This window comes from Spea bombifrons, chromosome 3 (genome assembly GCF_027358695.1).
Source record: "Spea bombifrons isolate aSpeBom1 chromosome 3, aSpeBom1.2.pri, whole genome shotgun sequence".
NCBI lineage: Eukaryota > Metazoa > Chordata > Amphibia > Anura > Pelobatidae > Spea > Spea bombifrons.
Window position 1 is genome coordinate 11987064 of NC_071089.1, and position 20016 is coordinate 12007079.

Consider the following 20016-nt stretch of genomic DNA (forward strand, 5'->3'; position numbering starts at 1 on the left):
AATGCAATAAGCATACCTGCTGTTGCTGTGAATAGGGGCAATATACAGTTCCATCCACTAATATTGGCACCCTTGGTAAATATGAACAAAAATTGTCTATTGTTTAATCCTTTGATTATTTCTTCAAAAAGTACACAAAAATACTCTGCTCTCAACTGCAAACAGATGTTTATAAAAAAACACATTAAATATAATGTTAAATATAAATGTGTCAATTATTGGCACCCTATGAAGTCATACGAGTAAAAATTATTTGAAGTATATTTTACGTTTTTAGTACAACTGGGTGACTAGGAACAGGAAATTGTTCACCCGTGACATAGGCCAAATTCACTTAGTCATCACAATGGGTAAGACCATGGAATATAGCTGTGATGTGCGGCAAAAGGTTGCTGCTTTTCGCAAAATGGGAAGTGGCTATAAGAAAATGGCAAAAGCATTGAAAATGCCCACTTCCATCATGAGGGCAATAATTAAGAAGTTCCAGTCAACTGGAAATGTTATGAATTAACCTGGAAGAGGACGTATGTCTATATTGTCTCAACGCACTGTGAAGAGGATGGCTTGAGTGGTCAAAAAATCTCCAAGGATCACAGCTGGAGAAATACAGAAATTAACTGGGTCTCCAAAACTACAACCCGATGTCACCTAACTCACCACAAGGTGTTTGAAAGAGTTTCGAGAAAAAAGCCTCTACTCTCATCCAAAAACAAACTTAGCCGTGTTCAGTTTGCTTGACACTACTGAAACTTCAAATGTGATTGGGTTCTATGGTCAGATGAAACCAAAATAGAGCTATACACACACACACACACACACACACACACACACACACACTAAGCCATATGGAAAAGTACCTGGAAATTTTGATAGGATACACAGCATCATTTATAGGATCTGGAGAGATTCTGTATGGAGGAATGATCTCAGATCCCTGGCCATGTGTTCTTCAACCTCATCAGGCATTATGGGAGAAGAAGATCTGAGGCGAAGAGCTAACTTGGCAAAGGCAAATTGACTAAAAGGGTTCCAATAATTGGGCCACTTTTTTGGGGTTTTTTTGTAATTGTTTGATACCCGTGAGAGCAGAGTATTTTTATGTATTTTTTAAGAAAAGATCAAAGAGTTAAACAATAGACAATTTTCACAGCATTCTTTGCTCATATTTACCAAATTTACCAAAGGACCAAATGCATAGGGTAGGGAGGATTCAGATGTATAAAAAAATGAAGGGTGACACTCTACTATCATATGCATCAAAGTGCTTATCTCGGCTCGAGTGTCCCTTTAACCGTTTCAGCTCTAAGTGTTCCCTTTATAGGTGACTATGCAGAGCACACTCATTTTATTCCCATGCAAAGAGCACAACGAGTACCTGTATGTAGAATGGAATTCCAGCACTCCGTCTGGTTGCGCATAGCTTAGAAGACGGATCACTAGATTTAATTTCCTCCAAGACATTGCATAACCACTGGCACGGTAAGCAACGCAGACTCTCCTCGGTACATCTGGAAGAAACAGGCGTATACAAGGGGTCAAGCAGGGCACGCACATTATTAAAAACACGCTACGCCACTTCAAACAGAAACAGATCTGCTTTTTAACAATTAGATCTTTCACAGTCAGAACTTCTTGGACACACAAAGTCACTTGGTTCTTCGAGAACATTTCAGAAGAATTAATTAAACGCTTGCTTGATCTGGTCTGGAGTAAAAATATAGTCAAGATTGTAATCAGAAAAAAACGAGGGTAGGAGGGACATTTTTAAGATTTTCCCCAGATTGTATTAATTCCTTTCTAATATACTGATGGCTTCATAGAGACAGTATTTGATGTGTATGTAATTTACACGGGATACTAGAGTCCTTCTCTCCTTATATTTAGGTTACAGATTCGCAATTTTAGTTTCTAATCTGAATCACCTGGAAATGATCCAAGCATGATTGGCATTGATGGTCAGGAGCCTGTTCCTCCATCATGCTCTTGAAACTTGGTGCTTCCACCAGACCAGTTATAGATGCTGTTCCACCTACTCTGCTGAATTTACTTTTTTCTTAACCGAATGCACCATTAGAAACAGAATTCCTCATATTCCTATCCCCTACCCACAAATAATTATTGGTATGCGACACAAAGGCAGGCAAGGTTGCCATAAAAACAACAATCTTCTTAAAAGATTCTTTGCCATCCTTAAGTGGCTAAACATTAGAGGACAGAAAATTAACTGGTGAGCTAAAGAATATTTTAAGGAAATAATATTAAGGGAAATGTAAAATATATTCCAAGAGGGATATATTCAACGAGGTCTTCAATTTTTTTTTTTTAACCAGGGATTTAACCCGGTTAATCATGTGATAAGTACAGCTCACGAGAGTCAATCAACAGCGATCAGCAATGTGACTGAAGAGAGATAACTCAATGTGGAGGAATTATCAGATCCCAAGATGAGAACATACTGTGCATACGCAAGTTTGTAATATATATATATTGCTTTTAATTTGTAGACCATTGCACTACATAGAGCTGTAAAATGTAGCATGAGGGAAAGTGACAGACTAGATGTCCTTACATTAAAAAATGTAAGGCCACCATGTCTTACAGTCGCAAAGAGTGACAGGGTTTCACATGTGTCTCTGAACTTGACCTCAAAGCATCCCGCAGAATGGAAAGCGACTGAATGAATGGTCAATGTTCTGCAGTTGCCCAGTGAAGACAATCGCTCCATTCTGTGCTTTCATTAGCAGACGTCCTGCAGCACATGTCATGCATTTGCCGTGGAGCAGCCCGTGATGGCGTTGAAGCTGAGGACTTATGACAACATGCCAGTCTGGTGCACGCCAAATGGAAACAGACAATGGGAAAAGTTTTTGCTATGCCAAAGCCTGCAGATTCCTCCGAGTTTGCTGCAGGCAGAAAAGTTACTATGAACCATGCCTTTGTAAAACCACAATACATAGAAAAACAAACCAGCGGATTACATAAGAATCATATGAAAGAACCCCCTCCTGTCAGATGATACAGCATTTTCCAGACAAAGCCGTTAATTTAACCAGATAAACGCCGGAGGAGCATATACAGCGAGCCCATAGCAATGTACGGTTAAACCGCAGAACTAAATATTTAATTTCAGGCTAAACCGGTTGCTGCCAGCTTCAAACGCTTCGCTCTTTATATTAATTTTCTCACCGCTTGAGGTGGAAACCCAAAAGCTTCCAACATCCTGCTACAGAGCAACTTAATGCCATACCAAGAAGTGGAACCTTATGGAATATCGTTTTTATCCATCAAGGGGATTTTTTTTTTATTTGCAATTAAGGATCAACCCTTTCAGTGCCAAGCACATACATGGTTGTCGGACATATGTGCACGCTGGTACCTAGGGGTCCTCTAAAGAGAACCTGATAGAACTGAACTCCATCCATATATAATAGGGGGCTTGGATGTCTTCTTTGGACAGGGCTACTAGATACCTTGGTGCTTTACAAATTAATATTTACAAATTTACAAAAACTACAAAATGCCAACTGATTTTTTCGTTTTTATTAAAAATGTAAAGTAATGTATGATTATAAAGTGAAAACATCCTGCATACCGATCTCCCGGTGTGTTTTTTAAAATTAATTCCAAGGAGGAGATAATTCAATGATCCACGTGTGGCCACTTGAATAGCTCACGGGTAAATGCATATATGTAGCTATAGCATAGAAATCATTGGACTTTGTAAATAAGCAAAAGTGGTAAAAATCTGACATTAGACAGTGACCGGTCGGAGGATTAGGTGCGGTTTTTCAGACTTTGAATTGTTTTGTTAAAGTGTATGATCAGATAACAGGGGGTTTAACTGAAGCATACAAGCTGCCATAGGTACTCATAGAATCGCTATATGAGCGCAGGAGCGGCTGGATATCCATTTCTAATATAGCCAAGAAATTCAACACTGATTGCTTCAGCGCTAAAGGGCTTTTAAAATACAGCATACATTGCGAGTTTCCATGCTATTCTCCAATCCTATTGCTAAAGTTACTGCTTCCTCGAATCACCGTTTTAAAAGGCACAAAGGAAACACATGAAAAATATAGCTCTCCGCGGAGACTGCAAAACAAGGGGCTTTTCATCCCATACAGTCCGACTTATTATGGAAACCAATCTCGTGCCATAATGTATTTCTTCTGCAATTCGAAAATAAATGTAACAGCAGAATCCTGTTATGTGGTGGCCAGGAGCCATAAAAAATTACAGAACGACATAAAAAATCACGACACAGAAACCCAGAGAGAAAGGATTACAGAACAGAAACGCTTAAAGCTCCATGGCACGTCGCACATATTCAAGTGGTAAAAGCGGGCATTGTTCTGCAACGAGACCACTTTACCAAGCAGACACGGATCAAGTATTACTATATCTTACCAGTAATGTCATCTGTTCCATGTATGTTATTTCCATGTGTTGCTGAACTGTGTGTTTAACCCTTTAAACTAAAATACCCCCCCTTTTCCCCATAAATTCCAAACCCAAATATTAAAAGTAACTTAAACTGAATAATGTTCTTAAAAGCACCGACCTCTCATAGAAAATGTATCCAACACCCGTGGACATTATTGTCACAGTACACAATAGAGTGTATACGGAAGGCACATATAGGACAGTGTAATTGCGCTAAAGACACTATATATAAATATTAAATAGATACGCCCACAAGTATGCCCACCTTTTTGTTATAACCCCCATGACACTCAGCAGTATTCCGAGTTACTGGAGAAGTCCACAAAAAAAAAAAAAATATTACTATAAGTGTTTGTGTGGGTTATTTTTTTTAATATCATTTAAAATGGGGTTAGAGTGGATAGGCAGTGGGGGCAACCACAACATCACAATGCCTTGCCATGTAGGAACTAGGATTTTTTTTGGCCAGTTGATATCACAATAGAGCAGCTGGCATATACATAAACACCACAGCAATTTTTTATATTTCATTTTTATTTTTTTATTTTTTTTATTTTTTTAACGTTGAAGGGGCTCTGATTGGTCCATTACTGATCAGCAGCTCTCTCTTTAATAACATTTGACAGTAAATGCTCTGATCTTCCCTTTACCGAAAGTCTCGCGGGTACTGTTATAACACTTTCGCGGGGAGGAGGTACGCTCTAGCCCTGTTGTGCCAATGATGTGCCATGCACCTAGCTGACATTGTAAGGGTTAAAGGGCTACTCCGCAGCATGTAAGAAGCACACATTTACTGAACAGAATTAATTACCCCCCTCCATGACCAGATATATTTTATCTCCCAAAGACTAAAGTGTTTTATTTGCCGTCCAACCATAACTTGCCTCCCCCTAATATGCTATACCCATACACTATAAGGGGTTATTTCTAAATATAGAAATATGTCACCTGAAGCAGTCTGAAGTATTCTTCCAGAGTTTTGCAAATAATAATGCAGTACTCCAGATGCTGCCTAATTTTCACATCTCACGCATTATTTTATAGATTACTTCCAACGGGACAAAATACAGATACAGATATCACGTGGACAATACAGTTAAATATATCTTCCCAGTAACACATCCAGGCCTAGGGGCAGCAGTCCCCTTACTACAAAAACTGGGAGGGGGGGAATCAGACTCAGATCACAATGTCCTGCTGCAGAATATGCCGGTTACAGGGGAAGATCTTTGATCTCCTTAACCAGCCAAATGATGCTATGGTAGCTGTGCTGACTCAAAACACCCTCCATAGACGGCATGAAAAGGCGCTGCATGTCTTTATGACACAACGCGCCAGGATCTGACATCATATCCCACTCTGCCGTGTCATTAAGGTGACTTTTAATATATGCTGGAGGTAAATACCCTATATTGCAGATCCAGTCTGGGGGGGTCTGCTGCGGACTCACAAACACTTTCAAGTCTGCTTAAAAATATATTCCTTGGGAGAACAACTAGCAATTCTAGAAACAAAATTAGAACCGACAGACTAAGATGAACCAATACATTGGCTAACAAGGGCCCGGCTCACAAGCTTATACTCTAGATACACTATCGACTATCCAAAATGCCCCAAATGATTTGGAAGCAACAGAAAGTTGACCTTGCTAACAAGATTACTGGGCTATACTGCAGAACCATATAGATATTTCTAAGAGATTATGGATAATGTCCTTTTTTCCGCCAAAAAAACTTGATATTATACAACACCCTAGCAGTTTCCTCTCTTACCAAAACCCTTGGATTCTAGAAGGTTTAATGGTCAAAGCTCAACGCATTAACCTTTGGCTTACAAAAGCCATGGAAAAGCAGCAACAGGCTTTGAAGGGGGCCTTCATTGACTACAAGGAGCCCCCGGGCGATAAAAACCTCCTGGAGCAGACCTGGATCCGCTGGACACGATCAGCGAACACATGGTTACTACTCCACAAAAAAATAAAAGGACGTGGGGTAAAATAACGAGAGGTTCACTAGCTAATTTACAACGTATTGTCAGATGGAGCCAACAACAAAATGAGCTTCCAATTAACCAAATATTTCCCACTCATTACGGAGAAAAACAATTATTTACTTACGCAACCAGCAGAACATTAAACGAACAGTAACAAGGTAAACCAAGAACATTTAGTATATGTTTTAAAAAAAGTTATTAAAAGCAAATAAATACAACAGTGGATTTATTTATTTTTTTATAGAGAGATGAAGGAATTAAAGACTTTGCTCAATATTCTGTATTTTTGGAAGCATTTTAAAGTGATTCTTTGTTAAGTGATACACAGAGTTTAACGTCGCATCCATTCCTTCACGCAATGCTTTCAGGTAATGGTGGGATGAACGCCTGCTGGGTTTAGTTCCTGATAGAGTTTACCATGAAGATGATAATTTTTTACTCCAAAAATAAACTAACTTGTCCTCTAATTACAGTATGTGGCTAGTCTTTTACCAAACGATGGGACCATTATATAACGGGGTACGAAGTTTGCACGGTTTGGGCTTAGAAGAGAAGGAAAATGAGATATGGGAGGCAGTGTTGGATTAAGACCATCCGTTGGCCCCTAAACAGGCTGGTTACAAAGGAGATCTCAGGTTTTCCCCAACCAGCTCATTCACACTGGGGGCTTCACTGGGGGGACACGACAAAGCCTCTGCTGGGGCCCGTCCCAAAGATGGTTGGGGAGCAGCCCAACATGTGTACATTGATGCATATGCGTCTGCAGTTCTGGATTATTTGGTAAAGCACGGGGGGGGGGGGGGCAGAAGGGCCCCGGATGTATTATCCAGAGACCTAGAGGTTGTCATTGTAGGACGCCATGTGACACTAAAGTAGCCAGTTAACGGTTAAAAAATGTATTGAGATTCTAGCATTAAAAACTTTGAGTGTCAATAATTTGGTATTCGGTCAAAGAATAATTGCTACGCAGAAGAAAAATCTTATTTATATAGAGCGAGACATGTTTATTGTATTTTTTTTCCTTTCTTTTTCCAATATTAAGTCTGCACAGACAAACAGGCAGGGCAATCGAATACATAATATCCACAATTACCAGCGGATTTCACACTGTTGACCTTGTCAACTACACAAACGTTATTAAAAAAACAAACAAGTAAATTCCTTACTTTAAAACAGGCAGAACTCATTAACCCCCCACCCTTGAACTTTACGATCCCGTGAGTGTACCGGGCTTTCAGAGAGGAGCGCAGGGAGAGGCTCTGGAAGAGTAAATCTTAGGGGTGCAGGAATCGTTACAGGTCTTGATCGAGACAACTTGGTCTCCATGGTCTGAGAAACACTCGTTCCCAGATGTATGGTTTATGGCACACGTTTAAACATGTATTTCAACAAGGAGTAATTAGGCTTCCTAAGCTCCTTTCTTTTGATATTCTTTTCCTTGATGTGTATCTCAATCGCGGTATAATAAGGTTAGAATTCACAGCTAAAAACGTTCTATGGATAAACAGTGCCGACCGTCATCTCTGTTGGACTTTAGCCACATAACTCATTGCCAACCTCCAGTGGATGTCTGGGCCTGTTCCACAGCAAGGGGCAGGGAACGGCAGGTGAAAATGGACAATAAGTCCCAACGTCATAAAGAGGCCGACTGCAGGCCACATGCAGATGAGAGCCCATGTGCTTCAGCGACGCTGTTTACGGGGAGATGCGCTAAAGTAATTCTTTCTCCGAGTTTATAGTATTTAAGTTGCCTTCTCCATTTCTACCATCTTTCTGAGCGGATACAAAGCATTCCATTGCCATGTTATGCATGCACAAGGGACAGCAAACGTCCAAACCAGTCCTGGCCAAAGTATATGTCCTATTTGCCCAACGCCCAATTTGAGTATACTATATAGCCACCAAAGTCTGTTTGCTGTTTTTAAATATTCCCTCTAGATTGTAAATTCGGGAACAGGACCCTCTCTACCCAACGTATTGGTTCATCTTACGCTGTCAGTTCTAGTTTTGTCAGACACTTTGAATTTATGGACTGTAAGAAGTGTAGCATAAATTGTTGGCGCTAAATAAATAAAATATAATAATAATAATAATAGCCAAACCAGAGAGCATAGAAGTTTGATGGCAGATAAGATCCATTTATCCTTTCTGTTTAAGAGCAATCCGCACAATATTCCAATACTAGTTAGATAGGAAAAACACACGGAAAAGCCAAATGCCCTAAAAAATTAGGTGATTTTCAATAAAAAAAAATGGTGATCTTTCTAAAATAAAATATAAAAACACAGACAATGCAGGAAGTCTTATTTGCAGCCCAGCGTAAGCATGAAAAGTGCCAATTTTATTCACTGCTTTAGCACATGCTAGATTTTTTTGCAAGTTTAAGCAAAAACATTCCCGCTTTAAACTAACAGAAATAAAAACGGGAAGACAAATATTTTTCGAGCCGTCTAAGCCCGGAGGTATTTAGTACATTATGGTCACTTACGATTAATTTTATTGGACAATAACTTTAGTAAACGTACTCCGAGACAGAAACGTGTTCTGGTTTGATGTTTCTGTTAAAGTAATTCTATACCATAGGGCCCGGCTGGAACGTATGTGCTCTTTAGTATGCAGCCGGATCGAGAACCTACAGAGCGAAGGGTGTTGTCGTTTACATGGAGGAGGCAACTCCCTTATGCTTGGCAATGGTATTTATCTTGCGGTCTGGCAGCAAGACGACTGTTTAGAGCAGGTGCTCCTCCCCATAAGTGAGCTACCAATATGTATAAACGTTATGAGCTTCCACAGCTGAAAAACCCATCCTTCCCCTGACCATAGTGTTCTATTTTAAAAGGGAGGTCAAAGAGTACGGCGATTATTTATACTGGCGAAAATCTTCCATGTCAAAGGAAAAACTCAAAAAGCAAGTCTACGCATCTGGCAGCAGCTCAGGGCTACAGCTAAGATTGGGTTGCAGACCAAGGCCTGATCGTGAATTTTATTTTAATTATGAACCGCAACTTCAAAGATGGGCAGTCGCCACAGCAACCATGAACAACGCTGCTGGTTTTAGCCCTAAAAAATTGCTCTTTATGAACACAAACAACGTGTGGTTACATTATGAAGGCCGGATCATTCTAGCCATCTTAGTTACAAATGAAATAAAACGCTAGCATCAGCCACTCAGAAGAAGCAGCCTGTATCTTCTAAAGAGCATGCTGATTTTTTTTAGTAGTAGTGGGATAGATGTATTATAGGTACTAATATTTTAGAAAATTAAGTCTGAAATGAGCAGTAAAGAACTAATTTTTATATTTTTAATACAATTTTTAAGCATGCACAGCTAAAATATTCGCAAATCAGGAATACACTAAAATAAACTTATTAAAAAAAGTCTAAAAAATTTAAATTACAAAGGCTATTTTCAGCTGTTGACTTTAAACATTGAATCTCAGAAAGTACCTTTAAGCTTTGCATGCGGTTCATGCAGATGAACTAGATTTAGCGGGTAAGGCATTAAAGCCTTAGTTTTTTTAATAATTAAAAAAACAACTCAAACAAGCATGTCTTGATATGCAGCATGAGTAAATATGAAGAATATAAGCACTTAGTAGGGAGATGACTCAACTTGCCTGCCACTCCTTCTTGTTACTGCCCCAATTCTTTGAATGTACATGCAAAATAAATTATTTTTGTTCCTAGTGTAGGGATGGTTCCTGTTAATACAGGCATAAACCGTCAAAAGGAAGTCCCACAATTGATTTTATTTTATTGATGCCACTTTATAAACACTAATTAACGCTGGTGCAATTTTTAAAATTCCACTCCAGCGGTATCCACACAAAGCTGTGTTTCTAAATGGCATGTATGTATGTATGTATGTATGTATGTATGTATGTGTATATATATATATATATATATATATATATATATATATATATCTACTCAGCTGATAATACAGTGTTCTAGTCCTTAGCATGTGTGCGTGTGCTACTAGGCATGGACATGAAGCACATGTCCTGATTTCAGTAGAGGAGGCCAAGGAAGTGACTAAATGAGACAGAACTGATACATAACTATTAATCTCTCTCTCTCTCTCTCTGGTCAAGGAAGAGATACTGTAGGAGAAGACTGATTGAGGGCAGATGGTATTTGCATATGAGAGCGTATATAGGGGGTACAGAGTTGCTTAACACTCTATAGGTCAGGAACTTGAATACTGGAGGGTATATAGGAGCCAGAGGGTATATAGGAGCCAGCAGAGTGTTTGGCACAGTGTGGCAGCAGATGAAGAGCGATAGGAAAGGAAGATAAGTCTGGCAGCAGTGTTTAGAAAGGATTGGACCGGTGAAAGGCGGCAGAGGGGGAGACCAGTTAGTAGGAAGTTGCAGTGATCCTGACGGGATATCACAAGGGAATGGATTAGGATTTTAGTTGCTTCTAGTGTGAGGAAAGGACAAATTAGGGGGACGTTTCTCAGATGAAGGTGGCAGGATTTTTAAGTGGGGGATGTGAGGGATGAAAGAGACGGCAGAATTAAGCATAACACCAAGGAAGCATATATTGGTCCGTTGGGTGGATTGTGGAGTTATCAAAAGTGATACGTTAGGAATCTCAGATGATGTGGATGATGGAAAAACCATAACTAAGTCTGAGAGATGCTGAGCTTAAGGTAATGGGATGTTATAGAAAGAAAGGCAGTTGGTGGGGCAAGTCAGAAGAGATCAAGACCTGGGGAGGAAATGTTCTAACTCAAATAGGTAAAGAATGCATGCATTGGATTCAATGTGAAGTGAACTCCAACAAACATCAAAAGTAAAAAAAAATACACATTTTGGAGGCTAGTCTGCCCAAAGTGAAACACTTATGGTTTGGCTGGGGAACCTTGCCATGACCTGGTGCTGAATTCAATTACAAGTCAAATGTGTGTTTGCTGTTAAATACAAGACCACATCAGAGAGGGTTCAAGGTTTTCAGCAACTGGTCAGACAGTAAGTTCCCCCAAACTTGCACCTGTGCTAATAGCGGCAGCCTAAACATGAACTTGAGAGTCTAAATGTATTTAAGTCAGCTGTGGCGACAGGGATTTTGATCTTGTTTGAATATTCAACATGGATCTGGTTATAGAAATTGAAAACTTTATCAGACTAACAGTGCATATAATATAAAAAGGCTGCTTATATAGAAAAGAGATTTAATAATGGTTATTAAAAAGTAATTTAAAAAGTCCCGGTAACATACCATTTTGTTACTTTTTACTCAAAGCAAAAGCTGGGTAATAAACTTTTCATGATGGCTTTCGCTTTGCCGCCTCTTCTTTTGCCAACCCTGCATATGGCTTCTCCCTGTTACATGCTGTTTCTATGACAACAACATTCCACGTAGAATATATAATTTTAAATGGATGAACACTGCAGATGTAATAAAGGGCTTGGCCTAAAACCCTTTTAGTCTAGGTAATGTAGTATAAAGTTATTAAATGTATAGTTTCATTGTTCCGCCAGGCTGACGATTGTAGAACAGATCTTGTAAAGCACAATGGGCCACAGTCCCTTTGAAACAACTGCTGTGAGAGGAACTCGAGGGCTGAGAAAGGAGGCATTCTGTATGGAGCCCTTCATGGCCCATCTTCAAAGAAACTGTATAAATAAATAATAATAAACTGTCTTGGTCTGCATTAAAGTTAAGGATGTTACGCTACGTGTCTGTTTCCCCCCAGACAACAAAAATAACTTGTCTCCCGAAGGTACAGAGCTACCAACATGTTGGATCCTCAACTCACCCCTAGAAATCCTGGGTTCCAGAAACGAAGCAAAGTAAATTGTAAAGTAAAATAATTAAATTTTAGAGGGCATTAACATAAAGGAACTTTAACCCAGTTGTCTTTATAAAAATCCTTCTATCTACAAGGGTCAAGCCAGAGACAGGTTTGGATTTGGAGGGCTGGTAATCTGTTTTTAACTTTGGCTAGATTTCATGTCGTAATGCCACCAAGCAAACCAAGAATGAGCAGAGACATAAGGGGTTTATTCACTAAAGGGAGAGTTTGGAGGTGAGGTTTGGCTCATTCACTTCACTATACAGTACATTATGAAGGTCCTATCCCAGTAGCTTTTGCTGTATGAAGAGCACACATTGAATTATACATCATACTGGGCCAGCTCAGCCCTTCTTCCTGAAGACATTTGCCAGTGCTTGTCGTTCATAATGGAAAGTGAATTCAGGGACTTGAAACCATAGCTCTCCCTTTAGTAAACAGACCTCTAATGTATTCTTGTTTTAGTCTAAGTTTTCAGTAACCCTTCTTTGAAATGCCCCCTCTAGAATATTACATAAGGATTCTGCTCTGAAGTATCAGATTAAAAACATGTTTTCACATTATTTCTATGTTTTTTTTTTTTAACCAGTTCTAGTTTTGCATAATATAATACAGCTGCGCTGTAGCCATTTCTATGCGTTCTCTGTCTGTTATCTTATCCCAATCTGCTAGACAAAACACCCGATTCCTTATCACACTGCCGGTGGTAAGCTACAGAACAGCTCAGTCTCACTCACTCAGTAAGTTACTGTAATTAATGAAAGTTTAAGTAGGAAGAAATCTCATTAGCCATAAAGAATCAGCTCAGTGTGGTGGTTGAGGAGGGAAAGTCATCCGAAGTATCACATGACTGACAACAATGGCCACCTCCAGGTCTGCAGACAAAGGAAGTTTAGTGGCCCAAACAAAAATTAAATTGAGTTTTCCTCAAAGGTAACCTGTATTACTGTATAAACCAACATTCTATCCTCAATGAGAAAAACATTTCTTTCCAAGGATCGAGGTATACATGAAAAAGGTCCTCTGCTCGGAGAGGAGGGGGAACGCACCTCTGGCCCGGGCAATTCTAAACATATGTAGTTTCCAAACTACAGAAATGGAAGTCCGCTCTCATGTAACGTTATATGTTAACTGCACGCTAACAGAGTCACAAGCATGGATGGCTAAACCCGTGGATAACAAGAGGGTTATTGAAGTATATATTTTAAAAAAAAAAACAAAAAAAAAACATTTTTACCCTAAAGAAATCATTCTGTTTTTTTTATTAATTTTCCATGAATTCCAGATCATAGGTTTTGTTTGAGTTTAAGTTTGGTTATGGTGGTTATTAAAATCAGTAAAAAAAAAAATTGTGCAGCACCATGGAACGTGACGGCGCTATGTTAATATTAAAAAAAAAAAAGTGTTTTTTCCAATCTTAAACCTGTTACTTGGACTCTGTTGGTATATAATGCCATTTTCTGCCATCTACCACCCTCAACATTGGTAGAGAAGGCTTAATGTGTTGGGAGTGTGTGATCTCGGCAGGAGGTAAGTGCTCTAACAAAGATTCTTATGGCAACACCTTATCAAATGCGATAAGAGATCTTGAAACCAACAGAATATTGTGCCACTTATCCATTAAAAAAGAAAGGCTTACAATCATCCCAAACAGCACTTAGCAGTTAGGTTAAAAAATAATTAAGCGTATTCACCATCACGGTTATAAAATCTGTAAATTAAAAAACACATTACACCCTATTAGGCCAAATAAATTTGAATTCCTTCTTTCCCAGACCTCAGGCAGACCCATGATGGTTCTATGATTAACGGCTGAGCCGGTCCAGACACGCACAATACATCATACACCAAAAGCTTGCCACATACGCAATGGGGAAATACATGCCCTCTTCCCATCATAGTAAACATGTGAGCACATGAACAGTAACCTTCTACCTTAATTATCATTCTGAGCACAAGCCAACATGGAAGACACACAGATATTAAAATCCAATATTACCGGCCACGGGTCACCGTGTTGAAATGTCTGTGTATGATGACTTATTTTATGTTCTTTCTTCATGAGAATGGACAAAATTGGTGCACAGCAGTCTTATCACCACGGCAACCAAAGAAATGGTGCAATCAGCATTGGCAGTTCACTGGTTGCCATGGTAACATGGCCATTTCCCCCTCACGCTTTGTTCTTGAATGAGTTTTTGATATTGTAGCAAAATATTCCTAATCACAATGTTATTTTTCCACTTTGATCTTTCTTTACCCTTACAGGTTTTTTTCTTTTGTTTACTGATTTTTTTTTATCTCAATCTTAAAATAATCCCTATTAATTGATTTAATACTCCCGAAATATACGTTTCTACGGTAATTTCACAGAGAAATAGAGATCAATAATCTTACCCGATCAACATTTCCGTGAGCTTCACAAAGCCAACGTAGGCCAGCTCGAACGCACCTCTGTGTCTGGACTGCAGAAGGTGATGCTTAAAATATTCGCCCATTTCTTTAACCTACAATGAAAGAAAACAGAATTGATCAACAAAAGTATTGAAAACCAAAAATCGTATAATAAATAAGGCTATGCCTTACATCTACAATAGCTGTTGTTTTTCACATTGGAAGGGGTGTTTATATAGGGCCACAAGAAAGTAACTAAACTTACAGGAGAAATGTAGTTTGTATTGATGAGCCAGCAACCAGTGGGTAAAAGATCCAGTATTTTTTAACAGAAACCTACATTTCTGAAACAGACTATTCCGAAATAAAGTGGAAAAAAGCAAACAAACGTATAGTTTTGCTTATTTCTCCATCATAACACTACCAATGGGCAGCTGCCACTTTGTATGATGGGTTCAGAGTCTAGTGAAGGGCTAGTAGAGGAAATCCCAATATAGTAGCCCTTTGGGGTTGTTCAGAAATGTTAAAATCAATACACAAAAAGCGGTTAGGAGGCCCTGCTCTGATATATATACACGATATAGGAACATCAACGCCTCAGGATCAATATCGTGAAGCACTTTAATATCCTGTTGGGACGTTCCATGGTTATTGCATTATCCAGGAGAGTGATATATGAAAGCTGGACACATATACATAAAGAGCCATTCCAAATACGGACGAAAACCAAGGTTCATGTATTAAAAAAAAAAAAAAAAAAAAAAAACATTCACGGATTTATATACATCAAGCGTGATTTTTATACTGTAGGAGAAGAAAAGCCCTGTTGAAAAATTCTGTCCCTTTATTTACAGTATTTTTACACATTAATTATGTATCGCTACAGAGATCATTTAAACACGAGAAGGAACAAAGCAAAATGGCGGCCCACCAAGTAGGCGTGGAGCTACAGCTTCTCCTTATGACAAGTACATTTATTTCTCCGGGTTTAATCATATAGATAAATTGCTCAGGGGGCTCCCTGAGATGCTAAAGCGTACCTTTAATTACATCACCAGATAATTAAAACTTGCGGATATTTGCATGTACGAGTATGTACACGTTACATTTACAGTGTGCGCTTGGGGGGGGCGCGTACATGAAGCAATCTGTCCCCACAAAATGAGGTGGCTCATCCCCAAAACCGTGTGTGGTTCGTCAGGGCATTAGGAACCGATCATTTAATGCATTCGGGGGGGGAAGGAACGGATGTTGGTTTTCAGCCTTGAGGCAGAATAACATGAACGTGACTGCGCCGCAAAAATTAGGGTTTTTATTCAAAACACCACCAAATCTGAACAAGATTTAATGGCGCCAGCACGTCAAGAATTGTCTCATTTGTATAAAGCACCTACTTAAGCTCCACCATTAAAATAAATATTTTTCCTAAAATAAAGGCCGAGAAAAGGAATTACCTCATACAAAAATATACCATCAGAAAGTACTATCAAACGCAGCCTCCCGAGGAAACGTCTTTATTTCATCTGGAGTTTCTTAATGCCGGAGCCCCGAAGGCCTTTGTATTTTAAACACCGCGAAGCGTATTACCTCTGCCAGGCCAAATGCTTTTTCTTTAGCGCAAATGTTCTTGCTTCTTTTATGTGAGGTTTAAGCCGGCATTAGGTAATCTTACAGCTCCTTTCTGTGCAAATATTTGCGTTTCTCCGGTTTAAAGAACAGCTCAAGGTGCAGTGAGTTTTACTAGACTGTGTAAATGTTGTCTGTGACTTAAAGTACAGTTCCACTCGCTCTATTGTCTTCTACAGACTGACCTTGTTTAGCTAAGTTCCACCCAAGTAATGTATCAGACTATAGCTCAGCAAACGATTAACTAAGATAAACCTTTAATGAGACATAATTGAATGACCTCTCCTGTTATACGACAATAACTAATTAGTATTACTAATTTTATTATTCGCGGTGGGCAATAGCTGCTTGCCAAGTCATTGGTGCCCACTCAGCATCGAGCTTGTATCAGACATTAGTAGAGAACTGCAGAATTTGTAATATTACGCATAAATAATAATTATGTCCCCAGTGCCAGTTCTGCACTCACAATACATTTATCTTGGCAGAAAAGACATTTAAAAACCACCTAAAAACGTACGTTATCTATGCAGCTGGAGTCAATTCATCACAGAGACAAGTTGTATGAACATCCTAATTTTCAGTCACATATGTTTTACTTTTCATGCTTCTAAGTACAGTGTATAACGTTCTAGATTTATCTATCTCTCCTCAAATGGTTTCTGAACAAGAATAGTTTTATTTCCGGATGTAGACATCAGAAAAAAACCTGTTACCAAATCGTACCCAATTAACAAAACTCATAACACAAAAGGAGCGGGTCAGGCAGAGGGGTAACGCCACAGTTTCCCAACACAGTTTGACGCATACGATTGGGAAAAGTGGGTCTTGTACTACTGACAGAATGACACAAGTGTAAGAAATGGCAGTAGCATAACTATGGAGGGTTCTGAGGCAAATGCAGGTCCATGTCCCAAGGTGGTCAAAACCCACCTATTCCCATTGACACCCTTGTCCCTGGTGGTTCAACACCATACCATGGCACAGTCCCAGACAAACGGCCCACAAAGGGGAATGGAAAACAGACACTAGGCTAGACCATACAAGCCTGGAAAGATGTCTTAGAGGTGCTCCCCGAGATCATACACAAGGCCTCTGTACCTCAGAGTAGTGAACTAAAATGGGGGGACTTTAATGCTGTCGAGATGGTCATGAGTGGCGCTAGTGTTACTCGATATCTATACAGGTGGAAAGGCTGCTGGGATAAATCATCGTGATGGCTTCTGATAACTATAGCGACACAGATTGGAATGCGGACGAACTGTTGCGACATAGATGTGCTTATGGGGTCCTGAGCGGTCTGTGTTGGTCTGGAGACCTGCTTTGAGGAGCAGCGAGGAAGACAAGAGCCACTTACACAGATTTGGATTCCAGGACTATTTTAATAAGCCCTTTGGTGTAAGTATAGTGCGCCGTGTTTACAGAATTATTAATTCATATTCTTAGTCATGAGACATTGTGACACAGTGGGTGTTGGTAAATGAAGGGCGTGTGGGTGTCTGTGTGTGCATTTAAGATGTTTATGCATACTGGTTCAGATCGTAATTTAATTTCATTGCAAATCCACATGGCAAAATGTTTGAGAACCATCCATAAATGATCATATACTGTAGGTTAATAACTGATTATTTATTACAGCGGCTCTGATTCATGGCATGCCATCCATGAAAAGTGTAAACACGACGGATAAAACGTTACACCAGTGGGAAGATTAGGCTGATCTTCAAACTCTGTCAACATGCAGGGCAAGACCAGACCCATTATACTGTGGCTTCATTCCTTAATTTAGTTTACATTGTTACCGGGAGATGCATAATCTGTTAATTACACATTTTGTCATTTATTCTTTATAACCTACTCTGTTTACTTACACTGTGACTTTAGAAACTGCCTTTGGAGTTTAACACGTATTCATATATTTCAAGGGAAGGGTTTGGAGGTATCCCTGCATGAACATTGGTGAGCGGTGAAGGGGCTCCGTCATTAGGGATTAATGCAAAGTCTATCAGGGATTCCCAGAATGACATTCCTACTCTTAGTTGAAAAACATATACATGTTACATTGTGCAGTGCTGCCAATTACATCACGTCCTCTGTCCTGAGCGCTATGGCATCATTTCCTGTGCTCCATCACTTAAGGATGTGCCGCACACGGTTAGAGAGCTAGGCGCTGACCACTGCAAAGTAAAGGAGCCAGGTGGCAGATCTGGGCCACTGAGAATGTGGTTGACCAGGGAGCTGATAACCCAAGCGCGAGCCTTGCTCCCAGTACTGTCGTACTCGTCGGCCTAGGTCTGAATACACGGCTGTTCACTACATGAAGAACATTGGGGGCGCACATTTGCACCCACTGCCTACTGGCTCCACAACCAAACCGTTTCACCCTCCAAGTACTGATGCTGAGGATATATATATTTACAATACATCTCAATCCTTCTTAAAATGAAGATTTGGGCCAATGCCAGAAGCTTCTGTTTATATTTAGAATCACAAAACCTCCCAAAAAGATTAGTCAACAAGTTTTCCACAGTAAAGTTTATCCGCACTCACTCCAGATTGCAAAGCTTTAAGGTCAAGGCTCTCTTTACCCAATGTATTGATTTGTCTTAGTTCATCAATTATATTTTCGTGATACTCTTTCTCAAGGTATGTACTATAAGAAAACCAGTGTAAATGGCTGACACTATATAAATATAATATAATGAATAAGTATAGCCTTTTGGGTCATGTACACATGTATGTGCATGTACATACATGTGTACACCATTTTTCCATAGAAGCCATCAGGGGAGAATGAGAGAGAGAGAGAGTCTCATCTCCTACCACGGATTAATAACAGATGCATCAATTTGCACACAGTTAAATGCACCGACTCCAATGCGTACAGGCAAACATATTATATATTACAGTTATATAATATATATATATTATATTATATAACTGCATATATGGTTAGGGAGTAGTATCTATAAAGAGGAATATGCAGCAGCGCACAAGGCAGAAAAGCGTTCAAAAATCAACTTTCCTATTTTGTTTCTCAATGTATCCGATCAAAACGTTCCTTTTAGGGAAATACCGGCTATTAAACAGGAAGCGCAAACCATTAATACGGAAAGTGTTTAATGCATAAATACGGCCCGTAAGAAAATGCCGCTATCGGGCGATGTGCCGGCTTATTCGCCAGGTGTGCCTGAAACATCAAAACCACCGATGCCATTTCTTCCGAATAAACACATTAATTTCAGAGAATGAAGCATTGAGTTCTGCGTTCCTGGTGAGCCAGACGCAGCTTTCTGCAAACCGCACAGCTGCTGAGCAGATGAAAACACAGACTGAAGCCATTCATACGCTAGGTATGTGCTAAATAAGAGTACTAAAATAATTAAACTCCCAAGAAAATATTTATTTGGTATTTATTGTCATGGCACCTTGAACAAAATAAATATTTTGGCTTAAAATTTTTTTTTTTTAATTTTTATTAAAAAATAAATCCTAAGTGTGGGAAAATGTCATTATCAACCCCCACCCAAAAAAAAAAGGTTTTTTTTTTGTCAAAGCCAGATGCAAAAGGAAGGTCAAGAATTGAAAACAGAAACCTAATAAATCCCTGATATTTCCAAATGAAATGCTTGCGGTAAGCTAATTTCTTGTAAACACAGCGCTTAGCTCTGCTGAACAGTCCCAGATGGAGCTACAACTTTCATGATTTAAATATGAGAATTAAATGGAAGAAAAATAAAGAATTTGCCATTTGAATC

The 20016-nt window shown here is 39.3% G+C and overlaps 1 protein-coding gene across 1 annotated transcript in view; it reads right to left on the reverse strand.

The window, feature by feature from the left end:
* The window catches only part of THADA (THADA armadillo repeat containing), a 194516-nt gene that overhangs the window by 149963 nt on the left and 24537 nt on the right, over positions 1-20016 (reverse strand). The window contains exons 22-23 of the mRNA XM_053458824.1: positions 14636-14745; positions 1376-1508 (exon numbers count right to left, since the gene is read on the reverse strand). Coding sequence (XP_053314799.1) covers positions 1376-1508; positions 14636-14745 — 243 coding nt within the window. The remainder of the gene's footprint in view (positions 1-1375; positions 1509-14635; positions 14746-20016) is intronic.